Raw genomic sequence first — 27,950 nt, 5'->3', positions numbered from 1 at the left:
ATCAGCAGGATTTACGTAGATGCATGTCTCTAACACATGTACTGTCTCTTTAAGAGGGCATACGTCAAGTCACGTCACCCTCATTAACATATTCTTGAAGGCGGAGCGTCGTCGTCTTCTCTTCCTTTCAAGCATTAGTTTCATTAACGACTCGTCGCTTCACCAGTACAATCGAAATGGCTCAGGAGTTCGTGAAGGCTCATGTCAAAGGCGACAAAGTGGTGCTGTTCATGAAGCCCACATGTCCGTACTGCATCACGGCCAAAGATGTGATGTCCAAGTACAAGTTCAAGCCAGGACACCTGGAGTTGATCGATATCACCGAGCGGAGCGACATGGGCAGTCTGCAGGATTACTTCCTGGAGCTCACCGGAGCCCGCACGGTGAAGAAGCTGCTGTGTCACCTTACTACGACGTTTACCGTAAAACAACACAGAGACACAAGTGTTTGTCAACACGCAGTTTCCACCTCACACAGCTCTCGCATCACATTTCATGACCCACCACAGGGTCAGCTTTAATTAACGCCTGCGCTAAACTGAGCGTTTTAAGCTAACTGGCTAGCAATGTTTGGCAGCTAGCTTAAAAAGGCGTTTTAGTTTCAGGTAAACGACAGTGGTAGCTAGCTGTTGTTTTCCTGTCACGAGTACCTTTTGAGAAATTTCCCTCATTAACTCATTTAGTGCAGCATTATAAAATGAATGAAGTAGTCCCTGACAGAGTATTGCTATGATGTATTTCAAAACTAGATTATTATTCCGCTTGTAGTAACGTAAAGACAACATTTTATTGTTGTGGGGCGAATACTACAAAAATGCAACAGTGCCTGAAACTGTCAAATATATTGTGTTATAACTACAATAACCACTTCCCAGTAACACAAATGTAACTCCATTACTGTTTGTTACACTGTACACTCACATTACTATTCTTCTTAGAACAGTGCACATTTTACGCTTATGCTTTTTCTACTTGTGTGTATATTTTAGGACATATTTTTTCACCTATATTTAATGAAATGTATATAAAAAGTATTTCTGATTTTGATAATGAAGACTTAAGTAAAGTGCAGGTACCTCCAATTTGTAATCAAATTATTAAGTAAATGTACCTGAAGAGTTCACAAGAGATCATAGTGAAAAAGTCTTTCATGTTTTCATGCAAACAAAAATGCAAGAAATTGTGAAAAATAAATTGAAGAATGCCTCCAGTCAAATTTAATCAAACCCTCAGAAGCCTGCCTTGTACAGGACAAGTATGGTTTTTAAACTACATGTCAGAAGAGGAAACAAAGCCAAACATACCAGCATTTTATAAAGGATCATGAGGAAAAGAATCCAGTTTGCTGATTATTTTATGTCTATGGCAGTAAGAAACGTTTCTGTAAAGATGGCAACAGGAAATTGATGGAAACAGTCAGTTTAGCAAACCCTCAATGAGTCATGCTGCTGGGAAGTCTGGGGGGTGTTTTACTTCTCTGGAAGTTGAGCTCCTACATTCAGTTGACTCCACTTTTACCAGAAAGTAGCAGCACTGCATTCTTTAGAAAAATTCTCTTCCCTCTGGTTTGCCTCCTAATCATATGATTCATACTGCAGCTGAATATTAATCTCAAACAAACATCAAAGCTTGGATCAAAAAGACCAAAGAGCGCTGGCTGTCATGGGCTTTTCTTCACAGTTTCCTGACCTCAAACCCACTGAAAATTTAAGTGGACACTTGAAAAATGAGAAAATCAAAGATCCCTGACATTTTAAGAAGATTTTTGGAGCCATTGTCAGATCATGCTGGGTTGTCTGGTTTTTCATAAATAGTTTTATACAGTTTAATTTCCATTTTAATAAGTCACTCCGTACGTGAGATTGAAAACCAATAGCTGCATATTTACTGGTTTGGTGCCTGTTTTTCTTGCTTTGATTTAAATGCAGGTGCCTCGGGTGTTCATCGGTGAGGAGTGCGTTGGAGGTGGAAGTGATGTAGCGGCCCTGCATAAGAGCGGTAAACTGGAGGGCATGTTGCAGTCTATTGGAGCCCTGCAGTGATCCACTTCAGATCTCCAGGTACAGGACACACTGCACACACTGTCAGGAGGCATCTTACCTTTACCCTGATGAACACAAACATTCCTAGGAGATGAAACCTGCCATCCTTATGAAAGCATTTGAAATATTCATTAAGATAAGGGAGTGAACGTTGTTCCTCGGGAGATCTGGACTCTCAGTGAGCTCTTATTGGTCAAGAGATAAATAAATCAAGCAACCGAATCCGTACAAACAAACGACAGGGTGTAGACATTGATGGAGTCGGTGGTATGTTCATTCTAAAACATGTCTTTATTTAAAGTCAAACGCTATGTTATCTACAGTCTGTACAGCACTGGCCCAGTGGAGCCATGTGTGTGGGTGCAGCACTGGGGTTCACTTGGTTTCACAGTCCAGAGTTTCACCTGCTATGTACTGATTTCATGAGGATATAAAGATTTATTTGAGGACTTCGTACCAGACATAAACTTCGATTGCAGATTTAATGTACACCACCTACAGGTTAAAGATACCAACTGATATCACCTGCACACTGATAAAATCTGACAGTGGTGACTTGATTGTAGGATATGTACAGCCTCCTGCTGCATTTCTGCAAATATATTGGAAGAATTGGATACAAATAATTTACATACTGTTTGTTGAAGACTGTAGATTGGCAGTGATCTACTAAATGAGAAAATAACTACAAAAAGTCACTATTGATCTTTATTTGTTTTTATTTTGTTGAATGAATCAGACAAGGTAAGACATCCTGTACCCATTTTTTTTAAATCAAGATTTTTTTTTACACCTTTCAAGTAAATAGCAGTAAAACATTAGACTGCAAAGGAGTGCGACCCTGTAGTTTCTACTCAAATGTTTAAAAAAAATCATAAATGTCCACATACAGTATCGTTTACAAAAATAATTGCAGCACCAATAAATCATAATCTCGTTATGATTAAAAACAACCTGTCAAATTAAAAAAAAAGATCAAATAAATATCGTGTATCCCCACCCAGAGGCATTGAGGTTTTCAATTTACTAACTTATGTTCAAGATATGTTATTTCTCTCATATCTTTGTACCACTTCTGTAAATGCTACAAAAGGCTTTTGCCTTTTTGTGACAGAGACAGATCATTATTATTCGTTATTGCAAACAGATAAGGACTCATTTCTACATGAATTCATATTAACCTGCAAAAGAAATGGTGTAAAAGTCCAGCTCAACAGACATCAAATGAAATTTTAAAATACAGTGATGATTGTTCAGAATTTGGTGTACAGAGCAAGGTTTCATTTCATTTGAGCATTTTATTTTAAGCCATTTTTTCAAAGTGAAATGGCCTCGTTTGACAAAGACTGCGATCAAATTGTATTCCATCTTGCATGGTAATAAAATCAGTCAGGCCACTCACTGATGCTGCATTATAGATGTGAAAGAATCTAATAAAAGAATTGTAATTAAATTGGTCCTGCTCATATGCTAAACTGAGTTTCTGATATATTACAGATGGTAATGAGTATGACGGTGCTACCAGCAGCATCACTAGTTGCCCTCTGTGTTACTGTCGGTCACCGCTCTGCTGAAAGAGTTACTTCAGCTTCAGAAATGCTGCATTTGCACATGTTCACAAGTTTTAGATCCAACGGGACACAGATGTAACATGAGCCAACATGGTTTAATTTATGATTGAGAAGTCCTGTGTTCAGCGCACAGAAGAGACACAGACATGTTCAGGTATCATGAAGAGAAGAAAACCCCTCAGCACTGATTTCTTCCTGTTTTTTCAACCTGAAGTCACATAACCCGTTAATGTAGTTTGAAACAGTCTGGACATGATCCTGGCTGGTTTTCCAACAGATGTGTGGGCATTTGATATATATGTACTCAGAATGGAGACATTTTGTGTCACTGTTCATCTTTGAACTCCACTATTGTGCTCCAGCCAGTAGAAATATAATCTTTCACAGAGCTTCTGGACAGTGGCCAGACAAAATAGTCATATTGGTTTTTAAGGAGTAGGTCATTTTGTATTGCCCAACGAGGAAGAAGTCATTATGCAAAGGATGCTCCAGTCATTCCTGTGGGGGAAGAGAGGCGTATTGTAGCAGTGTGTGTGTCACTGCTTGACGATGTCTGATTGGTTAAGGAGTCACACATCTTAATCCACTGCAACACCGTCCTTCAGTCAGCCTTTCATCCAGCAGCACAACCAGAAAGAAACACTCCCTCTGTCTGCTTCCACACATGTTGATGATGACTCTCATCCTTTATTTTCTCTTTGGATTCCCTCCTCTGCTCCCCCCTCCTCTTGTCCACAGAGTTTGGGCATCCAGATGTGGTCACATGACTATACAGCGGGACTTTCGTAGTTTGCGTCGTCGCTGCTGGTACTCGCTGAGCTCCTGCAAGTACCCTCTGGATGGCCAGCGTAGCCTCTCCACCTGCTCACGCTCCTCATCTGGAATGCATAAACACAATCATGTACAACTGTAATCCACTACAGTCGCAACTATCAAAGGTTTTGCTAAAAAAACCATTACAGCAAGATTTACTGTGCATGGCAAACCTGCTCAGATATGCATACTGTAACAACTCCTCGGCTTGCTGCCATATCTGACGTGATTTCATTTCTACCAACAAACAGCTGAAGACCAATGGTAATCACTTGTGTGCTTTCTCCTCTTTCTGGCCTTTGACTTTGCTTGTGCCCTTCATTATCCGTCCAGTGACCTTAAATGAGTTTTGTGTGTGAATAATACTGCCAATAAAACATGTTACTGCTGTGCAATTTTGCTGTTAATTTTTTTATCATTATTCTACCTTTAGCTGCTTTTATGTGGCCTGTTTAACGCACAAAACCCTTAATAAGCGGAAGTAATGCGAAGAATCCAAGCTTAAACTTATAGTATCAAGTGTACTATAAGGAGGCTATTATTCTGAGGGCCTGACAACCCACAGTATAATGTACATAAATACTATCATACTATGCTGTATGGCAGTAGAGTGTAAAATACAGAGTTTTACACGGGTGTCTGACTGGTTCTCAAAAATAAATCACAAAAAAATTATTATCCCAACTTAATAAAGTGAGAAAACAAGTCCGTTTGGTTTCACTTCACAGCTACCTGAAAGGCACCTTGATGTCACTCTCATGTATTTTACCGTCTGGTTGGCTTGTTGGAAAAAGATGCAACCATGCCTGGCATTCTCAGCCTTTTTCCAACAGCTCTGATTTATATTTTTCAAGTTACATTGTTTAAATCAGCAGTGTAATTTTAATATCACTACATGCATCAGTTTTAGTTTAAATAGCTTAGCAATTATAAGGCATATTTGAGATTGTGTAAAAGTTGACACCGACCTGAGAGCTCCAGGAAGTCGGGTTTATGACTGAAGATTAGGTAGTTGTTGGCGATGAAGTGGAGGAGCCAGACGTACAGCTGCTCTGCATTGTGGCACTGAGAATGAATAGAAACACAGAGGCTTTGTGAAACAACAATGATTCTACCATGAATGTCAGCTGCAGATAGAGGCCTGGAGTGAGTGCTACTCAAACGATTAATCTGACTCGAGTTTGACAGACAGCCAGATTTATTCAACACAATGAATTTGCATTTTGTTGGCTAAAGGAAATGTGATATTCTAATGAAATGGCTTTGCATAGACGAGCCATGATGTACAGGTCTGTTCGGAGTTCGCCTCTTTCCTTCTAGTTTACCCATGAGTGCTCTGACCTTTGCTCTGCGGAGTAGTCGGACCACGCTGATGCCTGTCGATGCCAGCTCTCTGCTGGGCATGCTCTGAAGGTACGCGCACACACAGACCTCACAGAGATGCTGCAGTCGCTTCACCTGGTACATCTCGGCACAAACCAGCACGGCCATGGCCTGCAGCACACTGGCTGGACACACAAATACACACAGCACTGTTAGATGTTCTGCATGCACTCATTCCTAACGTATTTAGTATGAAAAATACAGACAGCAGTATAGTATAACAATGTTTACAGCATATATAACACATTTTTAAGCATGAAGAATTCCAGAAGAAAAGCTTTACATTCTTCTAGTGTTTTTATATTTACTCATCCAACAGGCGGTTTGGAAAAGAGCCACACTGAGCTGAAGCTGAAAACAAACAAATGTGTAAACAATAAAAGCAGTTTTGTTTTTTTAACCCTGTAAAACCCACTGTTGCAAAAATACATCAGTTTATTATTGTTTTCTATTATTTATATATTTTATATTAATATATATGTATATTATGTCTATAGATAAATATCTTGTTGATTTTGTTGCATTTTTTTCTGTATTTGGGTTTCTATATATGTATACATAATTATTTTTTTGCTCATTTTTCATGTTTTTTCGATTTGTGGGGGGTTTTTTGCTCATTTTTTTCTATATTTGGGTCTTACTGGGTTAAAACACAGTAAGTATTGTGTGAACAAACTCAACTACATCAGTCCTAGTTTAGGGAATTCGCAACAGAATTTTATTGGCACAACATGCACAGGAGTGATGGCTGAATGCTCAGTCGCCTGTCGGGGTAACAAAGTTGTATAATATGAAAGTAAGAATAAAAACTGAAAACATTGTTAGAGCGACACACAAAATGATCAACTGACTCATTGCTGGGAAGCATTTTTGCATCTTTCAGGGCATTGTTTTGCTCTTACAGACCACAGCGTTATTGTTTTGGTTCACTGTAACGTCTCTCATGGACCACACACAAAAAGCGGGCAGCATTTTAAGTAAAAAAAGGTTAAGCCCACTCTTATGTACTTTGACTCAATGACCAAATGCTTTTAAGAGTTATTTTCTTTCAGCAGTTGATCAATAAAAGCTACAAAAGAATTGTAAATTCTTCAGGTAGACACAAACACTGCTCCTAATAAATATTAATGCTGCAAGTTCACCTTATTGGCATTCTAAGGTGTTAGAGTTGAGTTTTGCAAGTTGTTTCACATTTAATGCAGTTTTTAGTAGAAAATATACTGACAGTCGGAGGTAGAAATGTACGCAGAATTCTACTTGTAGGGGGGTTGTAATTATTCATTGTGGATTTACTGATGATCTAGTGCCCTGGTAGTTGAGATAATGAGGAGTTGTCATTTTGTCATGATTCACTGCACATGGATTGGTCACTTTGCAAAAGTGAACCAAATACACACCAAGCACTACTCAGTGAGTATCTGCACAATTTGAGAATGGGTTTTGAAGGCCTATATAAAGGCCCAAAAAAGGCCACCATTGTTAGTCCAGTGAACAGCATCATGCTGCGTCTATCACATGAACAACGTCTCCGGGCACTGGGTATGGTGGAGGCCGGTTTGAGCTACAGTGATGTAGCCAGGCATATGGGCTGTTCCCAACCCACAATCAGAAGCCTAGTCCAAAGCATGCGCCGACGGATTGCTGGCTGCATCGAAGCAAATGGAGGCCATACTCGGTATTGACTGTTGTGACTTTGTGTTTGGCAGGTGCCGTTTTCTTTTGTGAAATTCTTTATTTTGAAATCATTCTTCAAACTTTAGATTTTTGTTTCTGTATGCTAGTATGCTAAACAAATGATTCATATGAAGAAAATCCAGTTTCGGGCTTCAAAATAAAAATTATGTTGAAAAATATGGTCTCAAAGTTTCTATTGACTGTCAGTGTAGTTATGTTAGAAGACAGCTGATGAAACCACAGTGCAAAAATAATGTTCACAGTATCAAATGTCAAGGTTACATGTTTCTTAAATTGTTCTGAAAAAGAGCTTTTTAACAAAGAGACAGGATGAATTCAAACTGAAAAGATTACGTTCTGACGAAGGCCGTGTAGTGGCCGAAACACGTAAACTGCCATCCATGTATTAATAAAGGACTTTTAGGAACTCGGAGTGCCTCGGATCTTTCTCCTTCTTCTTTTTGACATTTAAATGGATTTTTTCCACTAGATCCTGAAGAGCACCCAGTATACCTTCTTCTACCCACTGATGCACTCATCTTTTTCTTGTTTTTACAAATATTATATATTTCTGATAGATTTTTTTTCTTTGTGCCTCACATACACTGCAAAACTCAAAATCTTACCAATCTATTTGTCTTAGTTTTAGTCAAAATGTCTCATCTCACCTGATTTAAGATAAATCTGAAATTCACCTAACAAGTCCCTCAGCAAGATGGGGACTTGTTTTAAGACAATCCCTCATAAATATCTTGTTAAGTCAAACAATCTTGATTGTTTGACTTAACAAGATAAGTCAAACTCCTGTTGGAGTTTTAAAATGTGGGGAAAAAAAAGAATTTTTCACAGTGAAAACTTCCACGTTTTCAAAATTCTTGGTGGAATTTTTGGTGGAAAAAAAAGAAATGTTCAAAAAAATATTTCTTTAGGAACATTCAGAAAAGTGTTGATTTTTTTCCCCAAATGTTCTTAAAGAAATTATTAGAACTTTTACTGATATATATGGAATCACTTTAGATATATTTAGGATTTTTTGGAGGATTTTTATTCATTTGTTGAAAATATTTACAATTTTTAGACTTTTAATTAAAACTTTTAAGGAATTTCCTTCCTGAAGATTTAGCAAATTTTTTTTTTATTAATTTGGGGAATTTTTTGCTGAATTTTTGAATTTTTTCAGACAAGCAAAAATCTTTTTTGGTGCCGTAAATGCGGACAACAGGAGGGGTAAAACACCTAAGTTTGACAATCCTGGTAAAATATAGCTTCAAATCAGTTTTCCCAGCTAATTTTAAGATCACAGTATTCCAAATATCATATCTTTTTTCAAGAAATCTGACCTAGCCATTTTTCACTTGTTCTGTTGGCAGATTTTTTTTCACTTATTTCAAGGTAAAAGTTCTTTGAAGTAAGTTTTTTTTTTCTTGTTTTGAGAGGAGCATTTTTTTCCATTGTATTATACTCACTGCAGCCCACCCTACCTCAGACTTGCAGTACTTTTTAGTAGTAGTCAGGGGGAAAACACCATATTGAACATAATACCATCAGATTGGCTGAATCTGGGCTGCCTGTGATTTTAAATAGAGGCCGATAGTCAAAGCACATAAAGCATATATAATTGACCATTGCTCTTTCTGTGCTGTCAAATTACATCCTTTCGTGCAACAAATGTCAGACAAGTGCTGCCAATCCTGTTACATAACGCCAAAATGTCAACCCAAATTACCCCAGATGCAACTTGAATCCTGTCATTTTATGTCAGACACCACCCTCAGCATCAATCACTCCCTCGTATACACACTGATTCTCTGCATACGTCTCTGACAGGCTGCTGCACTCTGAGCTGAGCAGCATATCTGACTGCACAAATGAGCATTCACTATGTTTTCTCTCATATATACATTATTTATCGGAATGAAATACTCTGATACCACCCCTGCTTTGATTTCACACCCGTCGTTTTTCTCCCTGCTGGTGGAGTTACCTTGTTTTGACCTTGAGTGCTGAGCTCTTACATAACGGTACAGCGGCTGCAGCCTCTGAAGCCGCTTCGTGGCTTTAATTTCCTGTTCCCTTGACTCAACCTGAAGCAGTATCTCTGGGAGCAGCTTGCTTATCCTACCTGTACCTAAGCTGGATCTTAAGGACTCAAGTTTTTCATCATTTTTTCATCAAACGAGCTCATGCCACTAAATAATGGGATCATCAGCTGCTGGGAGCTGGTTTTCAGAAGTGATTATTCTGACACTTTGCATTGTCTCTTCAGCAGCTTTGTTATATAATACGGCAAAGGAGGGTGACAGTCAGCGTTGTCTGTCACTCATTCTGCAACTATGAGTAACAGTTGTAATTGTAATATTTATCATTAATGAGCATAACACATTGTATTGTTTTCTCAATCTGTAGTTATAACGGCTTATTTTAAGAGCAGAAAGCAGTCATGGTTGTCGTAAAAATAGACAAACACAGTGACATGCGCAACTTCCCAAGCCACTGTAGACACAAAAGCTTGTCATTTAAACCTCTATTAAGTGACCTTTCACTGTACGGGGGCAGAAAAAGTCACAATGCATACGACAGAAAGTCTCAAAGTCCCACTCGGGTCACCACTCTACCCTTCACAATGGCCAGATGTTCTGTATTAGTGGAGCAATTCAGCTACATTTTTGACCTGGAATCTGGTGCTGTAGAAAACTAATGATACAGAGAGCCACACCATGCAAGCAGACATCAGTACACAGCAGTTTCAGTGTGAAATGTGAAAGCGCAGTCATGTCTTCCAGCATATAAAAATGCCATATGGACATGTTAAAAAATGAGATTTTCAGGAAGTGTGGCTTTAATGATATTTCAGCGTATCCAGTTGTTTTTGGTCTGTGTGGCACCTTGTAGTTCTTTGTTCAGTTTGCACCTTCAGAATGAATCAAAGTTGCCCATTTTTTACTCCATTACTTCACAAATGAATAATTGACTCTCAGTTTAATTTTTTATTGTTCCCATTTGGGTTGTTGGGTTAGAATTTACAAGAGAGTTATTTTTAAAGCCCATTTTTCAGATTTTTTTTTTTTTTTTAAATCCCTGTGTGCTGAGCTCGTAGTTGGACTGTACCATTAGTGCCCTGGGGAGTGTACAGCCACAGACTCAGTCACACAGTCATGTATTATACAGTAACATCTGTCCACTTAGTCATTTATTTACTACACTACATGTTGGGATATATCTTTTTTATACTCATCCATTCATGTATTAACCTAAAAAGACATTTGAAGGCTGTTATTCTGTGTGTAAAATGACTAACAATAATAACAATACATTTGCCTTTAGTTCAAGTTTCTGAGTAATATCAATGTATGTCTGCAAACCCTTCCAAAATAAGGTAGCTGATAAATGACTGCGTGGTTAGATGAGCTAAAAAACAACAACAACATGACTGAGTTGGTACAGTCCTACCACCAGCACAACAGCACAAATTAGAGTACTAGAGTCACTTTTTGTTCTTGTACAAAAAGTTCATTCTTAAGGAGGCACTCAGACAATTAGACAATTATCAATTTCAGAAGTAATGACATTTTCAAACTCCTTTTTCATTTGGGGTATTGTGATGGTGCAAATTGATCAACCTGGTACACTTGTATGCAAATATTTGCTATCCAAACATGCAGCAGGCCCAGGCCAACTTGATCCTCGCATACAAATACAACTTTCTGGTCAGTGAAAGTGTCTGACTGTGGTAAAACTAGTTTGGCATTTTAGATATAAATTAATACAGAAAAAACTACATCTTTGTAAATATTCAACTGTGTTCACCAGTCTTTTCCTATGACTCTGCCATTTGTTACCTTAAAGACAGCAAACAACCGATGTGTCTGAGTCTGACTGGGAACAGCTCACTTCTGATTGATTCACAAAAATCAAGAACAGTGGAGCGTGCCTGAAAGGTGGAAAAAGCTGCCAGCTGGATGTTGATTTTCAGTGGGATCAACAGTATTAGCAAAGCCTTCACATTACAATACAAACAGCCAATTCTAAAAATACTCCACAGCCACAGCTTTACAGTTGTGGAAGCCCCTTAGATGTACTGTAATTTTATGCATGTAATGTACTGTAGCTTACTGCCTCACCAGAGAGCATTATCAGAGCTAATTACTTTGAAAAAAGCACACAATGTGTCACAAAGTGACAGAGAAAAACAAGAACAACAACACGTCTGGGGCTGTGATTTGGCAGCAATAAAAGCAGATGAAGCAGTGATGCCACGGGTTGATTTTGTCATGACTAAATCTAATTTAATTTTAAGCTCAGCGCTGTTCTTCGAGCGCCTCTTGAGACTGACACTGGCAGCATGTCGCAGTCACACAGATGGTTGATGGGACTTGTCATCTGCACTTTTGTTTTTGGGCTGCGTTTAGTGACTAAAGGAGGCCTGAAGGAAAACACTGACGTACTCCTTTCAAGTGTTTTTGCGATTTGGTGACAGCGATTATATCTACAATATGTTAAAAGTCAATCAAACGTCTTCTGTCCCGCTGTGAGAGAATGTGGATCAGATCCACATCATACAATATAAAGCAGGTTTCATCTCTGTCAGAAATCAACTGAATCATCACTCCAATCATCTTAGTGTATCTGGGTCCATGGGATGTATCTTGTCTGCATTTTTATTAAAAGTTTAAAAAATAATGTTTTTATGTTCATTGTGATCATGACTTTACAAATAATTATTTATTATGGAAACACTCACTTATTAATAAAAATGACTGGAAATCACTAAAATGTCAACTAAAGAACTGTCCAAATTTAATAACAACCACCTTCTAATTGGCTAAACAATAACAAAATGAGATTATTCAATAATTGTTTTGACTGTGTTCTTTTCATTTAGTTGATATAATCATGACAGATATTTCTTTTTCGGCAACATGTAAAATTTTATACGGAAAAAAATAATTGTAACTGTGTCCAAAGAATCATTTTCAACAAAGTTACTCATTGCAAAAACACCTCTCTAGGAAAGTGTGTTAATTCCAGATCACATGACCTGCTCCACATGAGGTCATTTCCTCCTGAAGAAAAGACTGGCAAGACTCCAAGGCTTTCTCAGTTATTTAATGTAATGTAGTGTGTGGATTAATCGCATGTCAACAGCTTTACTACAGTATCTTTATAAATAACTTTCAATTTCAATTTTAAATATAATATTTAGAAGAATCTTTCTCTAAAAATGCCATGTGCCGTTTGGTTATACGTTTGGTTTTGTTGATTTTAGGCCTGAAAACAGCAAAAATATCAACTATGTTACAACAAGTCACTCAATTATATATTGACCCATCTAGTAAAACTAGTGTAGCTGAGCTGACCGCTGTTTGACTGTAGTGAACTCACCAGGACAGCAGGAGTCAGTGTAGAGATACTCCAAGAAGGACAGGAAGGTGTCAGAGGAGACTCCGTGGATTGGCACCACTCGACTCCGAGCCTCTGCGTATTTCCCGCTAAACATGGCCGCCATGACGTCACAGCGGGCCACCAGCACCGCCCGGTGAGCCGGCAACACACTCCCTAATTCACATGCACACACAAAATTTACATCTAAGCTCAGAATCTGAGAGAAGCACCTGGAAAAGTCCCAAAAAAGACAGAATCGCAGTGCCAGAGAATATGAAGTGTTCATAATTAATGTGCTGAATCTTGAGAGAGAGTGCGTCTTTGGCATTAAAAACTTCAAAGGCCACCGAGAACACATGCAAATATTGAACCACTTTCAACTTCAATCAAACATTCCTAATATTACTAACATGTTGGGGTTTCCTTGCCTCATCGCAGAAGTGCAGAGTGCAAACACGATTCAATTTGGCTTGTTAGAAGTGATAATCAGTCATAATGGGCCCTTTTAATTTAACAGGAAACAAATGACATGTAAAGCCTGGGCACAAGTCCTCACTTAATCACTGTCATTAAGTACCATTACCAGTCAGTCGCAGCACTTAATCGGCAAATTAGCATAAAAAAAAAAACTACAAATGCGTTTTTACAAATTTTCTCCATGACCTCTGAGAGTTTAACTCTAAGCTCCAAGGTACAAGGACAAGAAAAGCTTATGAGATAAATATTGATTAGAAAGGGCTTTTGGGCATTTTCTCTATAATTCTCCGTTTAATAGAGAAATATTAAATGCAGCTCATGGAGGAGCTTTTGTCTGGATGAAACATGACAGGAACGGAAGAGAACCCATCAGTCGGACCATTTTATCTTATTTCGTCTCCAAATGGATGACCAGGCCGGGGGACCGAGATCATAATTCAATCAGGGATAATAAAATGTGACCTTCCTCGGCTGTGTGACGGGGCATGCATTTGTAAATGTGTGGCGGATCGGCGTGAACCTACCTTGCACCATGAAGATGACATCAGAGTAAAGGGGGGAGTTGAAGAGGTTGACAAGAGTCTGGGGGCCGAGCTGAGCCGCCCGGGCACTCGGTGTGTCCCTGGGGCCCTGAACGCACACACAAATGCAACACAAACACACACAAGCAGTGGAGAAAAAGCCAACAGAACTTAGAGTTAACATTCCTGTGCTGCATGGCAGGTACTCGTTACCAGCACAATTGCCATTCCATGCATCTATCCCGCCTCCCCCGTGGAATACCAATGGACTCTCTGCCAGTCTTGCTTAACGCTACCTAAACATACTTGAACTGCAAAGCCGAGAACGATATGAGTGAAGCCGAGAACAGCATCCGAACTGTCCATCATCAACACATTCATGCTCATTTTCCCAATTTTTTAATGAATGCTGAATATGTTACATGCATATAAAAGCTGTCAGTGTGCACCTGGTTTTGTTAAACCCACAAATAAGCGCCGTCAAAGCATCCCATTACCATTACGTGACCTTTCTGAGCCAACTGAAGCACAAAGAACTCCATATTCTCCCACCGCTCCGCTGCAGAGAGACTCTTCAACAAACACACGGTTCTCAGCAGAGACGGCGAGAGAATTAAACCCTTTTTTTCTTGTAAAAGAATGGAAAGCTTGTGGAAAACTTACGGAAAGCTAATTTCAGCGACGACCCCGAGGTGTTTGCAGATGGCGAGATCGAATCATGACAGGACATTAGGATGTCTCATCGCGTTAAAGCGGCTCAGCCATCTCGGTGCGTCAGCTCATCTGAACACCGCCTCAGGTAGAAGACCTACTTCCATCCAGATGGGTTGGTAGACCGTGCATGGTGCCAAAGGCTTGTCAGGCACAGCCATGTCATATCCTCTGATTCCTCTCTAAATGTTAAAGTCTGCTGCCTATTACATGAAGATCCCTTGTGTGTTTTTCTTTGTAACCCTTTGATGCACAGTGTGGGTCAGGAGACACCCATTTCCCATTGGATTTGGGCCACATTTGACCCATGTTGTGCATCAAACGGTTTAAAAAAGACACTGTGCATCCCAGATATGACGCTGCAGTTTTTAGCATAACTTTGCTGATGTGAGTGTGAAGTCCTCCCAGATCTTATGTTGTTCTTTTGCTCCTTGGAGAGCACCTCTTGTTTATTTTCAACAGTATCTGAGAGGTGATTGCAGGCAGTAATTATGTAAATATGCTAATTATAGCCACATTATTACTGCACTGTTTCTAAACAAGGTCTTGCTAATTAAGGCACTTTAAGTCTACAAAAACATGTGTTTGTACATTCAAAGAGCAGATTGGACGCATTATAGTTATTTAACCTATTTTGTGAGGGAGGGCTCCGTATACATATAAAATACTTCAGCCTTAAAATAGATTGCATTATTTTTTTTTATCAGTTTTGCCATAATACAGGTGATTTTGAAGCTCTCACCCTGTCTCTGCCAATGAGCGATCGTATGCGCTCCATAAGCTGAGCCACAGCCAGCGAATTCTTCAGCTTCTCTTCCAGGGCCTCCTGAAGGTGCTCCCACTCCCACGCTCCTACAAAACATCCACAAACACACACATTCTATGCATCCACAACTGAACAGTTAACAAAGACACACAAGAAAACTCTGTTCTAGCTGGCACTGTGCTCTGACCACCCACATACCTTACACCCAACACATGGGGCCTGTTTTTGTAAAAGTTGGCCTGTTCAAAAGTTTGTCTGTTTATATAATCTGTGGTGGTTATGGGTGGGACACTCAGTCCAGATTCCACGAATGTCAGAAACAGTAAATAAATGTCCTTTGCAAAACACACTGATGGCCAGAATAAAAGTCAACTGGTTAGTAAGTATTATTTTTTCTACATTTGTACTTCAATTCAGCTCAGTTAAAAAGAAATGTGTTTGTTTTTTTTTTTTACGTCTTTTCTTCATTTAGTTCCTGGCAAAAAAATGTCTATGTAGTCTATGCAAATCTAAAATATCAAATGCATTAATTTTAGAGTTGTATTACAGGTGTATTTGCAGGTATAAATAAGGAGTTTGACTTTGAGATAAAGCTTCCACACTTTGTTTCTCACTCGATCATATTAAAAATATGGAACATTTTCACTGTACTGTAAAAAAAATGTTTTTACAGTAAAATTCCACCAGCTGTGGTTGCCAGAATGCTACCATAAAATTACAGTAAAACATTTTCTACCTTTATGGTAAAGAAATGTATAGATATTTTTGATTTTAGGGCTAAAAAATGAGCGTCATTCTATATTTTACTGTGAAAAGAAACTTCAACCTTTAAAAATCTAAAAATTTACATGAAAATGCAATCTAAAATAAAATTTGTGTAACTTCTTATAAATATTACAGCAACAGTTAGTGTATGTAACATTAAATATATGCATTTTAGCAAAAACTGCAGTTAAAGCTGTCATAAATATTAAAGCATATGTCCGCTATTAACACAAAAGTACTTCAATTTGACCGGTAGAAAACTGCTTTTTTTTTTTTTTTTTTACATGTAATAAATGCAGAAATTGCCATGCTACTTGTTATAAAAACTGCAGCATGTTTCCATTACCAGTATGACAATATGTCCATTTAACTAGGAAAAACTGCATTCTTTTTTAGAATTAAATGCAAAAATTACAGTATTGTTATACATATTATGGCATTTTTTTTCTATGAAAAACTGTGCAGGAGTCAGGAAATGTTTTTTTTCAAGAGAAAAAAAATCTAAAAAACACATTTTTCTCCTGATTAACCTATTTACCTCTGATTCCATGTTATATCAACTGCATCAAACTGTTTTAGAGTTTACAGATTTTTACCATCATGGTTTGGCAGTTTTTCACCATAAAATGTATAAACATTTTTTTACAGTGTGGCTAAAGCTGCTGCTATAATAAGAATGTGCAGTGATTCTAGCAGCTCTGTGAGGCTGCACAGTGTTGCTTTGAGCGAAATAGTAGCAACAGCATGCCAACATGCTCACAGTGACTCACATGCTGATGTGAAGCAGATAATGCATCCATCTTATGTCAGATTGTTATCATACTTGCATTTGCTAATAGGAACACAAAGTGTGTAGTGTGAACCCCATTAGTCTGTAGGTATTTGGTCATAAACAGAAGCATTGAATTTGACATTTTGGCTTGATGATGCATAATGGCAACGGCAAAAAAAGACAAGGATTGCAAAAGTGATTACAATTCAACAGCTGCTCGGGAATGTAACTAAAATACACAAATGTGATCATTATGGTAGCCCTGGAAATGAACTGGATCACCAAAGTCGTTATGAGTCGACATCTGGGAGCCATGAATGTGAGCAGAAAATTTCACTGAAATGCATTAAACGGCTGTAGAGATATTTCAGTCTGAAACTAAGTAGCTAACCATCCAACAGGCGAACAGACTGAAACTAAAGTCTCCAGACTCACACTGTGAACATACAGGAAACAAACATGACAGCAGAAGTTCGGGGTGAAATATACAAACTCAATGAGGAGCACTGAAATGTGCAGATAAATGTGAACACACAAAACACCACATACACTCTTCTACTTGCTCTGTCAATTGGAAAACATGTGGAGAAAACATCCACTCTACAGTTCGCTTTATAAACCCTCCACATCCCCGCAGCTTGATTGGGGTGGCGCACTCTGTCTCACTGGGACATAAGCAGAGTGCCGAGGAGAGGAGGGAGTTGGACTGGGCAGGATTTAGCTCATCATTAGTTCATAATGACGGTATTTGGGCTGATAGAGGGATTACCTCAACACGGCGCGCTGGATAATGACACTGCACAGCACAGACACCTCAAATGCAGGGTGAGAGATTAGCTCAGGAGCTGTAGCGCTGATACACGATGCAGCTAAACACAAGAAAATACACCAGTGGGAGCCAAAACAAATGAAATGGAATATAGCTGGTAGATATGTGAGAGGAGACGCTGAAAAATGATCATTTCTACAAGTAAGTTTCCATGTTGATGTAGTTATTTTGCTTACCTGTCCACACAAAAACACACACTAGGTAATACTTTGAACAGATTACAGCGAATTTCCTAAAGGTTTTACTTGACTTGTCCATAAATGCATCATTCCTGACTTCAAAATTGACCCTAACTTAAACTAAATCCCTGCAAACATTTGTTAAATTCTGTTCCAAGGGCACCAACTTACATTTTTTTCTACAGTGAGATAAGCTGACCCAAAAAACAACTGGTGTGTTGTCTACAATGTGATCCTGGATGAGACCTGAGAGTCCACAAACACACACTGTTTCATCTGTGTCCTACACATGTACTACATGTGCTAGACATGCACACGCACACAATAGCAACCAAGTGACAAATGCAATAATTCAGTAGCACACTACACAAAGAGACAGAGTCTCACAGTGTTAACATCACACAAGCAAAGTCATGGCCTCTTTGACTGGCCACACACACTCAAATGACAAAAACCCGGAGCGTGGAATAATACCCCCTAGTGTGACGTGTGAAGTGTGTGTTTACTGAAACATGATATTGTTATGGAAATTTGTTCTGATAAGCCAATCAAACAAGGCACAACTGACAAATGAGTGGAATTTGTCCCATCTCCTTAGAAAGGCAGAGGACAGTTTGTTGCAGATTGACTGCAAATGAACATCAAACACTGGCTGCGAATGTCTCTGTGGGCAAAAACGGCGTCCATTCACATCTGATTATGCACCGCAATGCAAGAAAACACGCTAATACACACGCTGTCTATGAATTCTGAAGGTTAACATTTTTCACACTGACTTAACACCGTCTCCCTGCAGTGTTTTATGAAAACGTGATATTCCACTCTGCGCACATTCTCCTCTTTAGACCTCTCACACATTCACAGCATGCTCCGGTGCCCAGCTAGTAACCATCACGCTACCTCGCAAAAACTGCAGGAAAAGCCTCACTCTCATCCCATCCTGCCACTTTTCACTCTCATCTTTCTCCTTTCTGACTAAAAAATAATGAAAAAAAACTCAACTAAATTGTACACGCGTGCTTGAATACACAAACTGCTCTGTCTTTCAACTGCTGGCTTTCTTATTCATGCAGTCACTCAGGGAATCAGTCTAACCCTATAATCTTCTTCTCTTCTCCGCTCAACCTTTCACCACATGCACTCTCAGCTTGTGCATTTCTGCCTCTTGTGTTTGTGTGCCGGAACATCAGCTCTTCTCTCATACATGTTAAAAGGCGGCCATGAATCAGATGTGAGCGCAGCTTTTTGCCATAAGGATTCGTGCATGAGACACAGCCTGTGATGATGGGCTGGCATGCAGAGACACTGTAATCTAACATGCAGCAAGCACAGCACTGCAGAGTCTAAGCCGCAGACTGAGAAGATTTTCATTACGCCGCTAAAGTCGCAGAGAATATCATGTGCCTGTTTAACTAGGCTTCATGTACGACCGGAGAACATTTTGGACGAGAGTGCCACAGTTTACATCGTCTGCAAATGTTTTCTTTTGTGCCTGAATGTGCCTCCATTGTTGCTCGGCGGAGTTAACATACGACACAGATAATTGTACAAGACAGTTGCACTGCAGAGCTCATCATCTGTTGATGTAAATATGAATCTCCTGTCACAGGTTACAGAGTCTGATTCCATCAACTAATCCCATTAGCTGTCAAAATAATGGGAATTCAGTTTCATCAAAGGCTTCCTTCAGTGTAGCAGACCCTCCTCACTGATTTCCATAATGCTTAAAAGAATGGAGCTGGGAGGAGACACAGAAAAACCTGTGTGGCCTGAGGCAGCCAGCAAGTACAACTACAGGTTAAGAAAGCAGATCACACTATTATAAAATGACTGATCAGCTCCTTAATTAAAATACTACAGTGGCTTACTATCAAGTACTTCCACTTTGACTGATTTCTGTTCCTCTGTAGTGGAACATTGGACAAGACCCAATAGCGGGCAAACTGCCTTCTGCTGCCAGGGGACATTAATCATCACATCTAAATTATTAGAAAAAGACCAACTGCTTTTTGGACTGGAGTTCCCATCCTGTGAATGTCCGTCCTGCTCTGGCAGCTGTGTTTAAACTCCAGTGGATGGACCTGGCTGCAGGTACATGAAAAATAAATATCTGCAAACTACTGCATTTATTAAACATGCTGTAAATGTAAAGGATGAAAGCAATAAAAAACACTGAGCAGCCCACAGCATTCAAGAGCAGGGAACAGCTGAATTTTCCAGCAGAACTCCAGTAGTGTGATTATAGACTGTACATGGCAGTGAAGTGACTGAGTCTTGCTGGCTGGGTTTAGATGTCTCTGGATGAAGTACATGACAGCCTCTGTTTTGGAGAAGCTTTTGTCATTTCTGATTCTGTTTGGCACCGAACATGCATCAGATCCGGCTGCCAGAGTGTCATTTTGGGCGACTTCATCTCAGTGAAATCACAGGGTTTTTAATCAGCGCGGATGCTCTTCTGTGGTTGAGATTTTAATACAGAAATTATCTCACACTAGAACTCACTTCTATTTAACTTGGGGTAGCTTTTTGTTGTACACTTTGCAGTGCAATGCTTCAGAGGATTTCTTTTGAGATGGTGAACATGGTGAAAAAAATACTTGATGCACATCTGCATGTTTATATCATCATTACAAGCACTTGTTTGACAAACTGATGTTAGCTTTATCAAGGCTGCGGACTTTTCGGATGAGAAATATTCAGTTTTTCCTTGTCTCGAATAGTATTGTGTGATATTGAGAGAAACTCTGCCAGTTTGCTGAGGTTCTACAGTAGCATCTTGCAAGCAGAACAATGGGTGTTGAAGTGTTTACTGGGCGCTTGAAAAGGCACAAAATAGCAGATTTAACCCTCTGAACCTCAAGCAGTTTGAAAAAGAAATTACAAAAGTAGATTTTTTAAAAATTATTTGTTTTACAAAAATTGAGAAAAACATAGAATCAATATGTATAACCTTTTTCAAAGTGTTTTCAGGTGTGAATACTGAAGAAAAAGTAGCTCTAAATACTACAGATATTTTACTACTTGAATGTGTAGTTTGTTTCCATGTTTATCTCCTCACTAAGCCAGTTGAAAAGTCATAGAATTTTTGTCACATCGCTGGTGGTTGCAGCTGAGTCACAAGGAGTTTTTAGTTTTTTACAGAATCCTCCAGTGAAAACACTTAGATTATGGCAACTTCTTAAATAAGACATGAAAAATAGAGGGATTTTGATGGGAAACGCCACAATGTTAAGCTTAAACCTGTTGTTTTTCAATGGAACAGCACATCACACATGAGTAGTTCAAGGACTGTTGGAAAGTTAAAAATCCAGCGGTTCTTTTTTGATTCTGTTTTCTGTCTAATAGTCTAATTTTGGCAACTTGTTAAATGTAACATGCCTTTCGAATCTGCTGGTGAATTTTAGGGTTTAGCGGGTTAATAAAAGCATTTTCTGGTTTTCTTCGACTTTTATGTCACTAAATCGAATGTCTTGCGTGACCGTTTTTTGGTTGTATTTTGGTCATTTTTCATCATTTTATGGTAGTTTTGTGTCATATTTTGGGTGTTTGACATCTTTTTGTTGCTATTTTGGTCATTTTTGTGTCTCTTTAAGATTGTTTTTTGTCCGTTTTTGGTCAGCTGATGTTGCATTTTGGTCATTTATAATCTCTTTTTGGTAGTTCTATGTCTCATTTTGGTTGTTTGGCATTATTTCATTGCCATTTTGCCTCTCAGAAGTGATTCTGTCCCATTATTTTAGTCATTTTAAGTGTTTCTGTGGTGGTTTTCGGTCTTATTTTTGTCATTTTGAGCCATTATTCGATCGTCTTGCATCCCCTTGCTGCCATGTTGCTCGTTTTTCATCTCTTTTCAGTAGCTTGTCTACAGTGAGAGACAATCAAATAATCAAGTAAATGTATCTGCAAAACAAATGTTCACATTCATCGTAGTCTTCTCTGTACTAGCAGTCAGCTGAAGCTGTACACTGTGCTGCTAGCATCGGGCCAGCAGAACAATGGGTGTTAAAGAGGTTTACTGGACATGAAAGAAAAGGCACAGAGCAGCAGGTTTACGACGGCAGTTTGTTTGTCTGTGTGATCTGAGCTTAAAGTTTAAATGGTGGTTTTTACCTCTATAGATGAACATGAGAGTCTCCCACAGGCACATACACAGGAGGGGGTCCTTCACCACCAGACGAGTGAGACGTCCTGTCAGGTGTCCCTCTGATCTCGGCATGTCATCAATAATACCTCCATCCCAGGTAGAGAGCAGCGAATGGGGGCCTCCATCTCGCTCTCTGCAAACACATCGTGACTGTGGGCGTTCCCTGTCCGACCAGAGACGAACAAAACGCTTCGCAATCACACTAAAGAGGACGTTTTTCAGAAAATAGCTGAGCCCCTGCTGGCTACAGACTCAGGTGGTGAAATAGCTTAATAAGCTGTAACCTGTGAGCAACTTAATGTCTGTCCTACCTGGTCTTGGGCCCCAGGAGCAGCTGTCTGAAGTAGGGGCTGACAGCACATAGCACTGCAGCGTGAGCCCACCCCAGCTCTTTCCCAGAATCCCCAGCGTAGAAAGCCACATCGGCGAACTGTACGCCACGCTCCAGCAACCACTGCATGTCCTGGGAGAAGCTGGACTCCTCCACTCGGATGGGGGGAAGACGAGCTGAATGGGAAGGAAGATCGGGAGCCGAGGGGGGTGGAAAGAAAAGGGAGATAGGATGAGCTGAGATAACGAGCAGTTACTGCTGAAATTCAGCCTGGCTCTAAATCAGAGAATAAAGGAGAAAATCCATCAATTTATTATGTTTAAAGCCTCACAGGCGTGTCGTAATAAAGATTTTTGGTGTTTTCACTTTCCCTTAATCTACCTTGTCCATTTATACGTGTGATTTCTCTATTTTTTGGCAATGGGTTTTGACAATCCAGAGAGAAATAGGCCGTGTACAAGTAGGTGGAGGAAGCAGCTTTGACCGCAATAGTGCAGTGAGATCAAGAAAAAGAGCACTAAGAGAGACCAATGTCACGTTGTGGTCTGTCCTGTTGCACCAGCTAGAAAAATACGCTTCCAGACATGTTTGTCTTTGCACTAATGACAGTCTTGAAAAGATGCAAGCTCAGACTGCTGCATCGGATTCCAGTCGGCTGAAATAACAGAGAAATTCTCCCATGTTTTTGGTCTACAGTGGGCAGTTGACAGTTTCTAACCTTAGGGGACTGAAAAGGGACCAAAAGTTGACCTTTACTAGTTACGTTGCAAGTCATTCTAGTGATAAAACAATAAAGCAAAGCACGTCCAAATGTTTGTTTTCAATGAGGTTAATGTTTGAAGAAGATATACAAAAGAGAAATGAATGATTGGCAGCAAAATGGTGGCAATAATGAATATAAGCACACACAAAAAACACAATGACAAAAGAACAGAAACAAGAACAACCCGGAAAGAAACATTACATAGAAAAAGGAAGAAATAAAATAAAATGATTCATGCATTCAGGAAAGCAAGTTAATAAAAGTGAAAAACCACAGAGGAAGAGAGCTTCGCAAATCATCATCCTATTATATTCCTATTCATGCCTCATACACACTGTACTTCTGTGAACCTTTTATGGCTGCTCTGATTTGTCCACGAACACCGAGCTGTTCCTGAATCACTGCATGCCATATTTAATGTAAGTTACACTGTGAGTAGAGTTAAGTAGTGTTGAACGAACACTTATAAATCCGCCAGCACTTGCTGCCATTTTTGGCAGCACTTAAAGCTGTCAGTCACTGCATCCGATTGAAAGTCACACAGCAGGAAACTGCTCAGATCAATATTTAATGTTAGTATAACAGCGGAGTTTGTGTTGAATATTTTCAGGTGTTTCATTTTATAAAAAAAAAAAAAGCAGCTTGAAAAAATGGTAGCAGCAGTTGTAAAGCAAGAGACAGGAGTGTAGCTGTGAATTCAAACCTTACACAATACAGCAGCGGGCTCCTATTTTTAAAATAAAACAACGCTACTGGGTCTATTTGTGGTGTGAGAGCTGTGCTTGGAGTCACATTAACTTTACTTATGTAATTCCAAATTGAACACAGAGAACGCTTTCAGTTTGTGACAACAGCTGGCAATCAGTTGCAGGTTTATTCAGACTGTCTTTTATCCAATTAGGAGACTGAGAGCCACAGTCTAAAAAAGTGGAACATTAAGACAAAAAAAAAGCAGCTCCTGGCTCAGCTTTTTTCTTTTAGGTCTTTCTACAAAAGCTGCTCACTGCGTATAAATGTTTGTAATTCTGAATTTTGGATCAACATGGTCATTTATCTCATCATAACTAAATGTTTGTGGAATCTGATTGGCTTAGAGGCAGTTTGATTAATTTTGCAATAAATCTGCAAAAAGCCTCTATTTTGCTGCTAGAGACAAAAGCTTTCAGCATGAGGATTGTTATGAAGCTTAATTAAAATGTAATCCGAATTTTACATTTCTAATATGCAGATTAAAACAAATTGCATCTCAAATAATTAGTCAGTAATGAATGGGGAGTTTTTTGACTACTGATTCGTAACTTTTTAGGGAAAAATGCCAAACATTTTCTAGTTTTAACCTTTCAAAGAGAAAGAATTATGAGAATTTGTTTTCTTTGTGAAATAGTCAGCTAAATATCCAGGGAAAATGTGAAGAACATCAGGATTTAATTAACATTAATTATTACATTTATTAAAATAATCAACAGATCAACTGATAATGAAGATAATTATTTATTTCAACCATAATCTTCTTTATACATAAAAAACACATACAAAGAAAGCTCTAGCTGGCATGTTACTAACTAGAGAGAAAGGTTAGTCAAATATCTAAACATATCTAGAAAATGTGGTGGAAGATATGCTTGAGGATTAATCCTGCCTCATTCTTTAACAACAACCACTGAGCTGCCTCGGCTAAAGCAATAAACTCAGTCGGTGTTGCATCCTTTTGCTGAAAGCAGCTCAGTCTAAAATTGATTCAGATGCCATTGAATAAAAGCAGTCTACCTCGCTCTTTGTCTCTCTTCTTATTTCCAGTTTGGAACAGAGAATATTGATCAAGATAAAAACCTTTGTGCTCAGCTCTTTTTATGGCTATGTAAGCTCAAGAAGGAACAATCCGGCCAGTCCACTGACTGTCCTCTAAGCACCATGAGAGCAGTTTAAAGAGGTACTTAATGACATGAACATGAAATTACTATTTAAAAAACAATAATTACGTTTTAAAAATATGTAACAAAAAAGTAAAGATGTGAATCGACAACAAAAACATAAAAACATGCAGCGTAGAGTGAATGTAGTATTACTCATTAATACTCATAGTATTCCTCTGACCTGGTTGTTCTAAGTGCGGGGGACGGAGCTCATTCACTTTATTTCCTCGCCTCTTCTCTGGCCTTTCTTTGGCTTTGTGTTTCAGACACTGAATCATGAAGTACTCCAGCTGAACAATACAGAAACACACACGTTAGTACAAATGCGGGGTACAAAAATAGTGACGTTACATCATCAGTTTCTTTGCTTTGGAAATAACTTCCTGGGAAGACCAGCCTGTCACTGTCTCCTCTACTGAATACTGTAGCTTTCTATGAATGCAAATTTGTATGGAAAGTGCTTGCTGGGATTCAAGCATTAACACATGCAGTATATAGAAGAGTATTTTCCATAACTGAAAAGGCTGGTTTCCTCGGGGAGTGCTGGGTAAATAAAAACACTAAATCTAAGAGCTCATTCAAAACCAGATCCTTTGATTCCTGCATTGCGTCATCACTTACCACGCTGCCAAAGTAGCGACCCACAAAGACGTGGTTGAGGGAGGGCAGCTCCAGATAGGTGGCCCCCAGGTCCCGGGACAGCTGCAGACCTTCACTGTGAGGAACACAGCTGCTCCAGTCTGATGCACACAACGGACACGTACAAGGAGGGCCTTCGTCTGAACACAGAGCACAGTTCAACTCTGAGATGAATTAATGCATCCTGAATGCACAGCGTAATCTGATAAATAGTTGAGGAGGGTTGATGAGGAGCAGCACGTGAGGTATTGATATGATGCTTGTTTGGAAACATGAACCTGGTATGAACTGGACAGCTAATGCTAAATACTAAAAGACTGATGGAGCTGCACTGGACCACTATAGCAGACAGTAAATGGAAACCAATAATGTGCTATTTATACCTTGTAAAAAGCCCAACTAAATAACATACTGTACACCTTCAAGCACAACATCCTCAGTGCTAATGTCCTTAGTTGATACAGATCAATGCATATTAAACACAAATGTGGGACAAAAAATCTGCATGCTACATCATCTATTTCTATTTTTACCTAATCCTTCTATGCTTCATCTATTTTTAGGGTCTAATTGATTTTTAAATTTCCCTTTATTGTAATGTTCATTTTATTGTCTTTTTCTGGTTTTTACCCTCTATTTTCTGTTATTTCACTTCTTCATTCCCTGCCTTAAATGTAGTATTTTTGCATTTTATCTGGTGTAGTTGTACTGGTAATTTATTTACTCATTTAGTCTGAAAGTGCTTTTACGATATTTGGACTGACCAGCCTTCTGTTTTTCACTGTTCTTCCTGAGCATCCTTCTTTCCCTTTTTTGCCCTGCCTGTAAGAGCTCAGTAACCTCTGTTTTTAAAAGGTGCTATATAAATAAGGTTAATATTATACATTAAATGGGTCTCACTAAGTTAAACAGAACAGCTTTTCACTCTAAAAGCCAAAAACACACCCAATCCTTCAGGTGGAAGTCATTTGTATGATCAACACTCAATCTACTACCAGTTAGTCAAAGCACCAAAGTGTCTAGAAAATATCAAACAAGATCATGTAAATCTACTATGTCACAAATAACCAGCAAAAAAATCAACCATACACAAAACTCATTTTGTCTCAAAACATACTTCCAAAAAAATGTTCTGTTGCTCACTTGAACTGAAGAGTAGAGCTCATAATGCAGCATTTTGAAAATCAATTCAAAATAGAAAACACGCTGCGCAAAACAGAACATACAAACCAGATGCCAAAGCCACATGTGGTTTTATAGCCTGGACTCGCCCTGCTCCGAACTTCTACTCTTTCTCTGTGTCACTATGCAGACAGCCAGTGAGGATTTTACAGTGTAAGAGACTGAGTGCACGGGCTTATGCACTTTATTGACTTTGTGAAACATTGCAGTATTTTTTGCTTCTTAAATTATAGCATTTCCAAGCCACAGTTCTCACATCATCCAATAAATCCAAAGTGATTTTTAAAAAAAAAGGATTTTTTTGTACAACTAGTAAAATCATACAAACGTGTAAAATCTGCAGTGGCACGTGTACTAGAACCAGCTGTACTGTGGCATGTGTCCATGGGGATCACAGAGACAAAATCAGACAGAAAATTAGAGGGATTATCTTCAAGGAGGGGGGAAAAAAGACTGCACAAAGGAGGAGAGAGAGAGAATGAGCGGGAGATACAGTCAAGTGCTTGAGCATTTGATAAATCATACTGCTAATATCCTACAGGCATGACACAGAGAGGGAGCCGGGATGAATGTATGCGTGTGAGTGAGTGAGTGAATATAAGGAAGGTATGAGGAAAAGCAGAGTGTGTGTGAGCGTCTGACAGGCAGTGACTTGGCATATCAGTGGTATGTTAGTGCCGCGTGCCCTTGGATAAATCTGTCTGTGCTCTTTCACCGCCGGTTTAATGGCTGCGTTAATGCACGTATGGCAACGCTCTCCCTGCCACAGCTGTGCCTTAGGTGGTCTAAAAGTCGAGCAGCAGGAAGCGCTCGGAGCTCAGCCGTCATTCTCTGCAGTCATGAGGGGATAGCATGAAAATACTCATGGCAGCCACAAACAAAAACACAAACAAAGGCTCTGGTCTACAGCTACCCACTCCCTCCTTCTCCTCCCCGTTTTCTTTTCTCTCCAGTAAAGACTCAACTGTGATCATTCTGCAGCAGCTCTCTGACAGGATCTCAAAGTATGTGGAGCTAAAAATACAACCTGGACTATTTGATGGGCTTGTTTACAGAAGCTGGTTTTAACAGAGGTCAGTGTGTCTGCGAAAAC

General features: G+C 39.2%; 2 protein-coding genes across 5 annotated transcripts in view; one reads left to right on the top strand and one right to left on the bottom strand.

The window, feature by feature from the left end:
- Nucleotides 1–98: 98 nt before the first annotated feature.
- glrx (glutaredoxin (thioltransferase)) lies at nt 99–4,821 on the top strand. Its single transcript, XM_022200833.2, has 3 exons — nt 99–383; nt 1,929–2,060; nt 4,352–4,821. Exons 1-2 carry the CDS (start codon nt 177–179, stop codon nt 2,040–2,042), a joined length of 321 nt encoding a protein of 106 aa, XP_022056525.1. The 5' UTR covers nt 99–176; the 3' UTR covers nt 2,043–2,060; nt 4,352–4,821.
- The window catches only part of rhobtb3 (Rho related BTB domain containing 3), a 29,214-nt gene continuing 4,007 nt past the window's right edge, over nt 2,744–27,950 (bottom strand). Inside the window, exons 4-13 of one of the 4 annotated variants that reach the window (XM_022200811.2) lie at nt 25,658–25,815; nt 25,218–25,326; nt 22,341–22,536; nt 21,996–22,162; nt 15,317–15,426; nt 13,867–13,972; nt 12,866–13,039; nt 5,768–5,934; nt 5,395–5,491; nt 2,744–4,491 (exon numbers count right to left, since the gene is read on the bottom strand). In XM_022200811.2, the coding sequence (XP_022056503.1) occupies nt 4,373–4,491; nt 5,395–5,491; nt 5,768–5,934; nt 12,866–13,039; nt 13,867–13,972; nt 15,317–15,426; nt 21,996–22,162; nt 22,341–22,536; nt 25,218–25,326; nt 25,658–25,815 (1,403 nt within the window). In that variant the 3' untranslated portion in view covers nt 2,744–4,372. Of the gene's footprint in view, nt 4,492–5,394; nt 5,492–5,767; nt 5,935–12,865; nt 13,040–13,866; nt 13,973–15,316; nt 15,427–21,995; nt 22,193–22,340; nt 22,537–25,217; nt 25,327–25,657; nt 25,816–27,950 lie in introns of those variants that run through there. The other 3 variants (XM_022200820.2, XM_022200802.2, XR_007941955.1) reach the window with 3 other exon arrangements.

The sequence above is a fragment of the Acanthochromis polyacanthus genome, chromosome 5 (assembly GCF_021347895.1).
Source record: "Acanthochromis polyacanthus isolate Apoly-LR-REF ecotype Palm Island chromosome 5, KAUST_Apoly_ChrSc, whole genome shotgun sequence".
Taxonomy (NCBI): Eukaryota; Metazoa; Chordata; class Actinopteri; family Pomacentridae; genus Acanthochromis; species Acanthochromis polyacanthus.
The sequence above is the reverse complement of the archived record's forward strand: the minus strand, read 5'-3'. Positions and strand labels throughout refer to the sequence as shown.

Excerpts from the sequence above, each read along its gene's own strand:
- glrx (XM_022200833.2), top strand. The coding sequence starts at position 177 with ATGGCTCAGGAGTTCGTGAAGGCTCATGTCAAAGGCGACAAAGTGGTG. Across the intron at positions 384-1,928 it reads AGCTCACCGGAGCCCGCACG|GTGCCTCGGGTGTTCATCGG; the intron begins GTGAAGAAGCTG and ends ATTTAAATGCAG.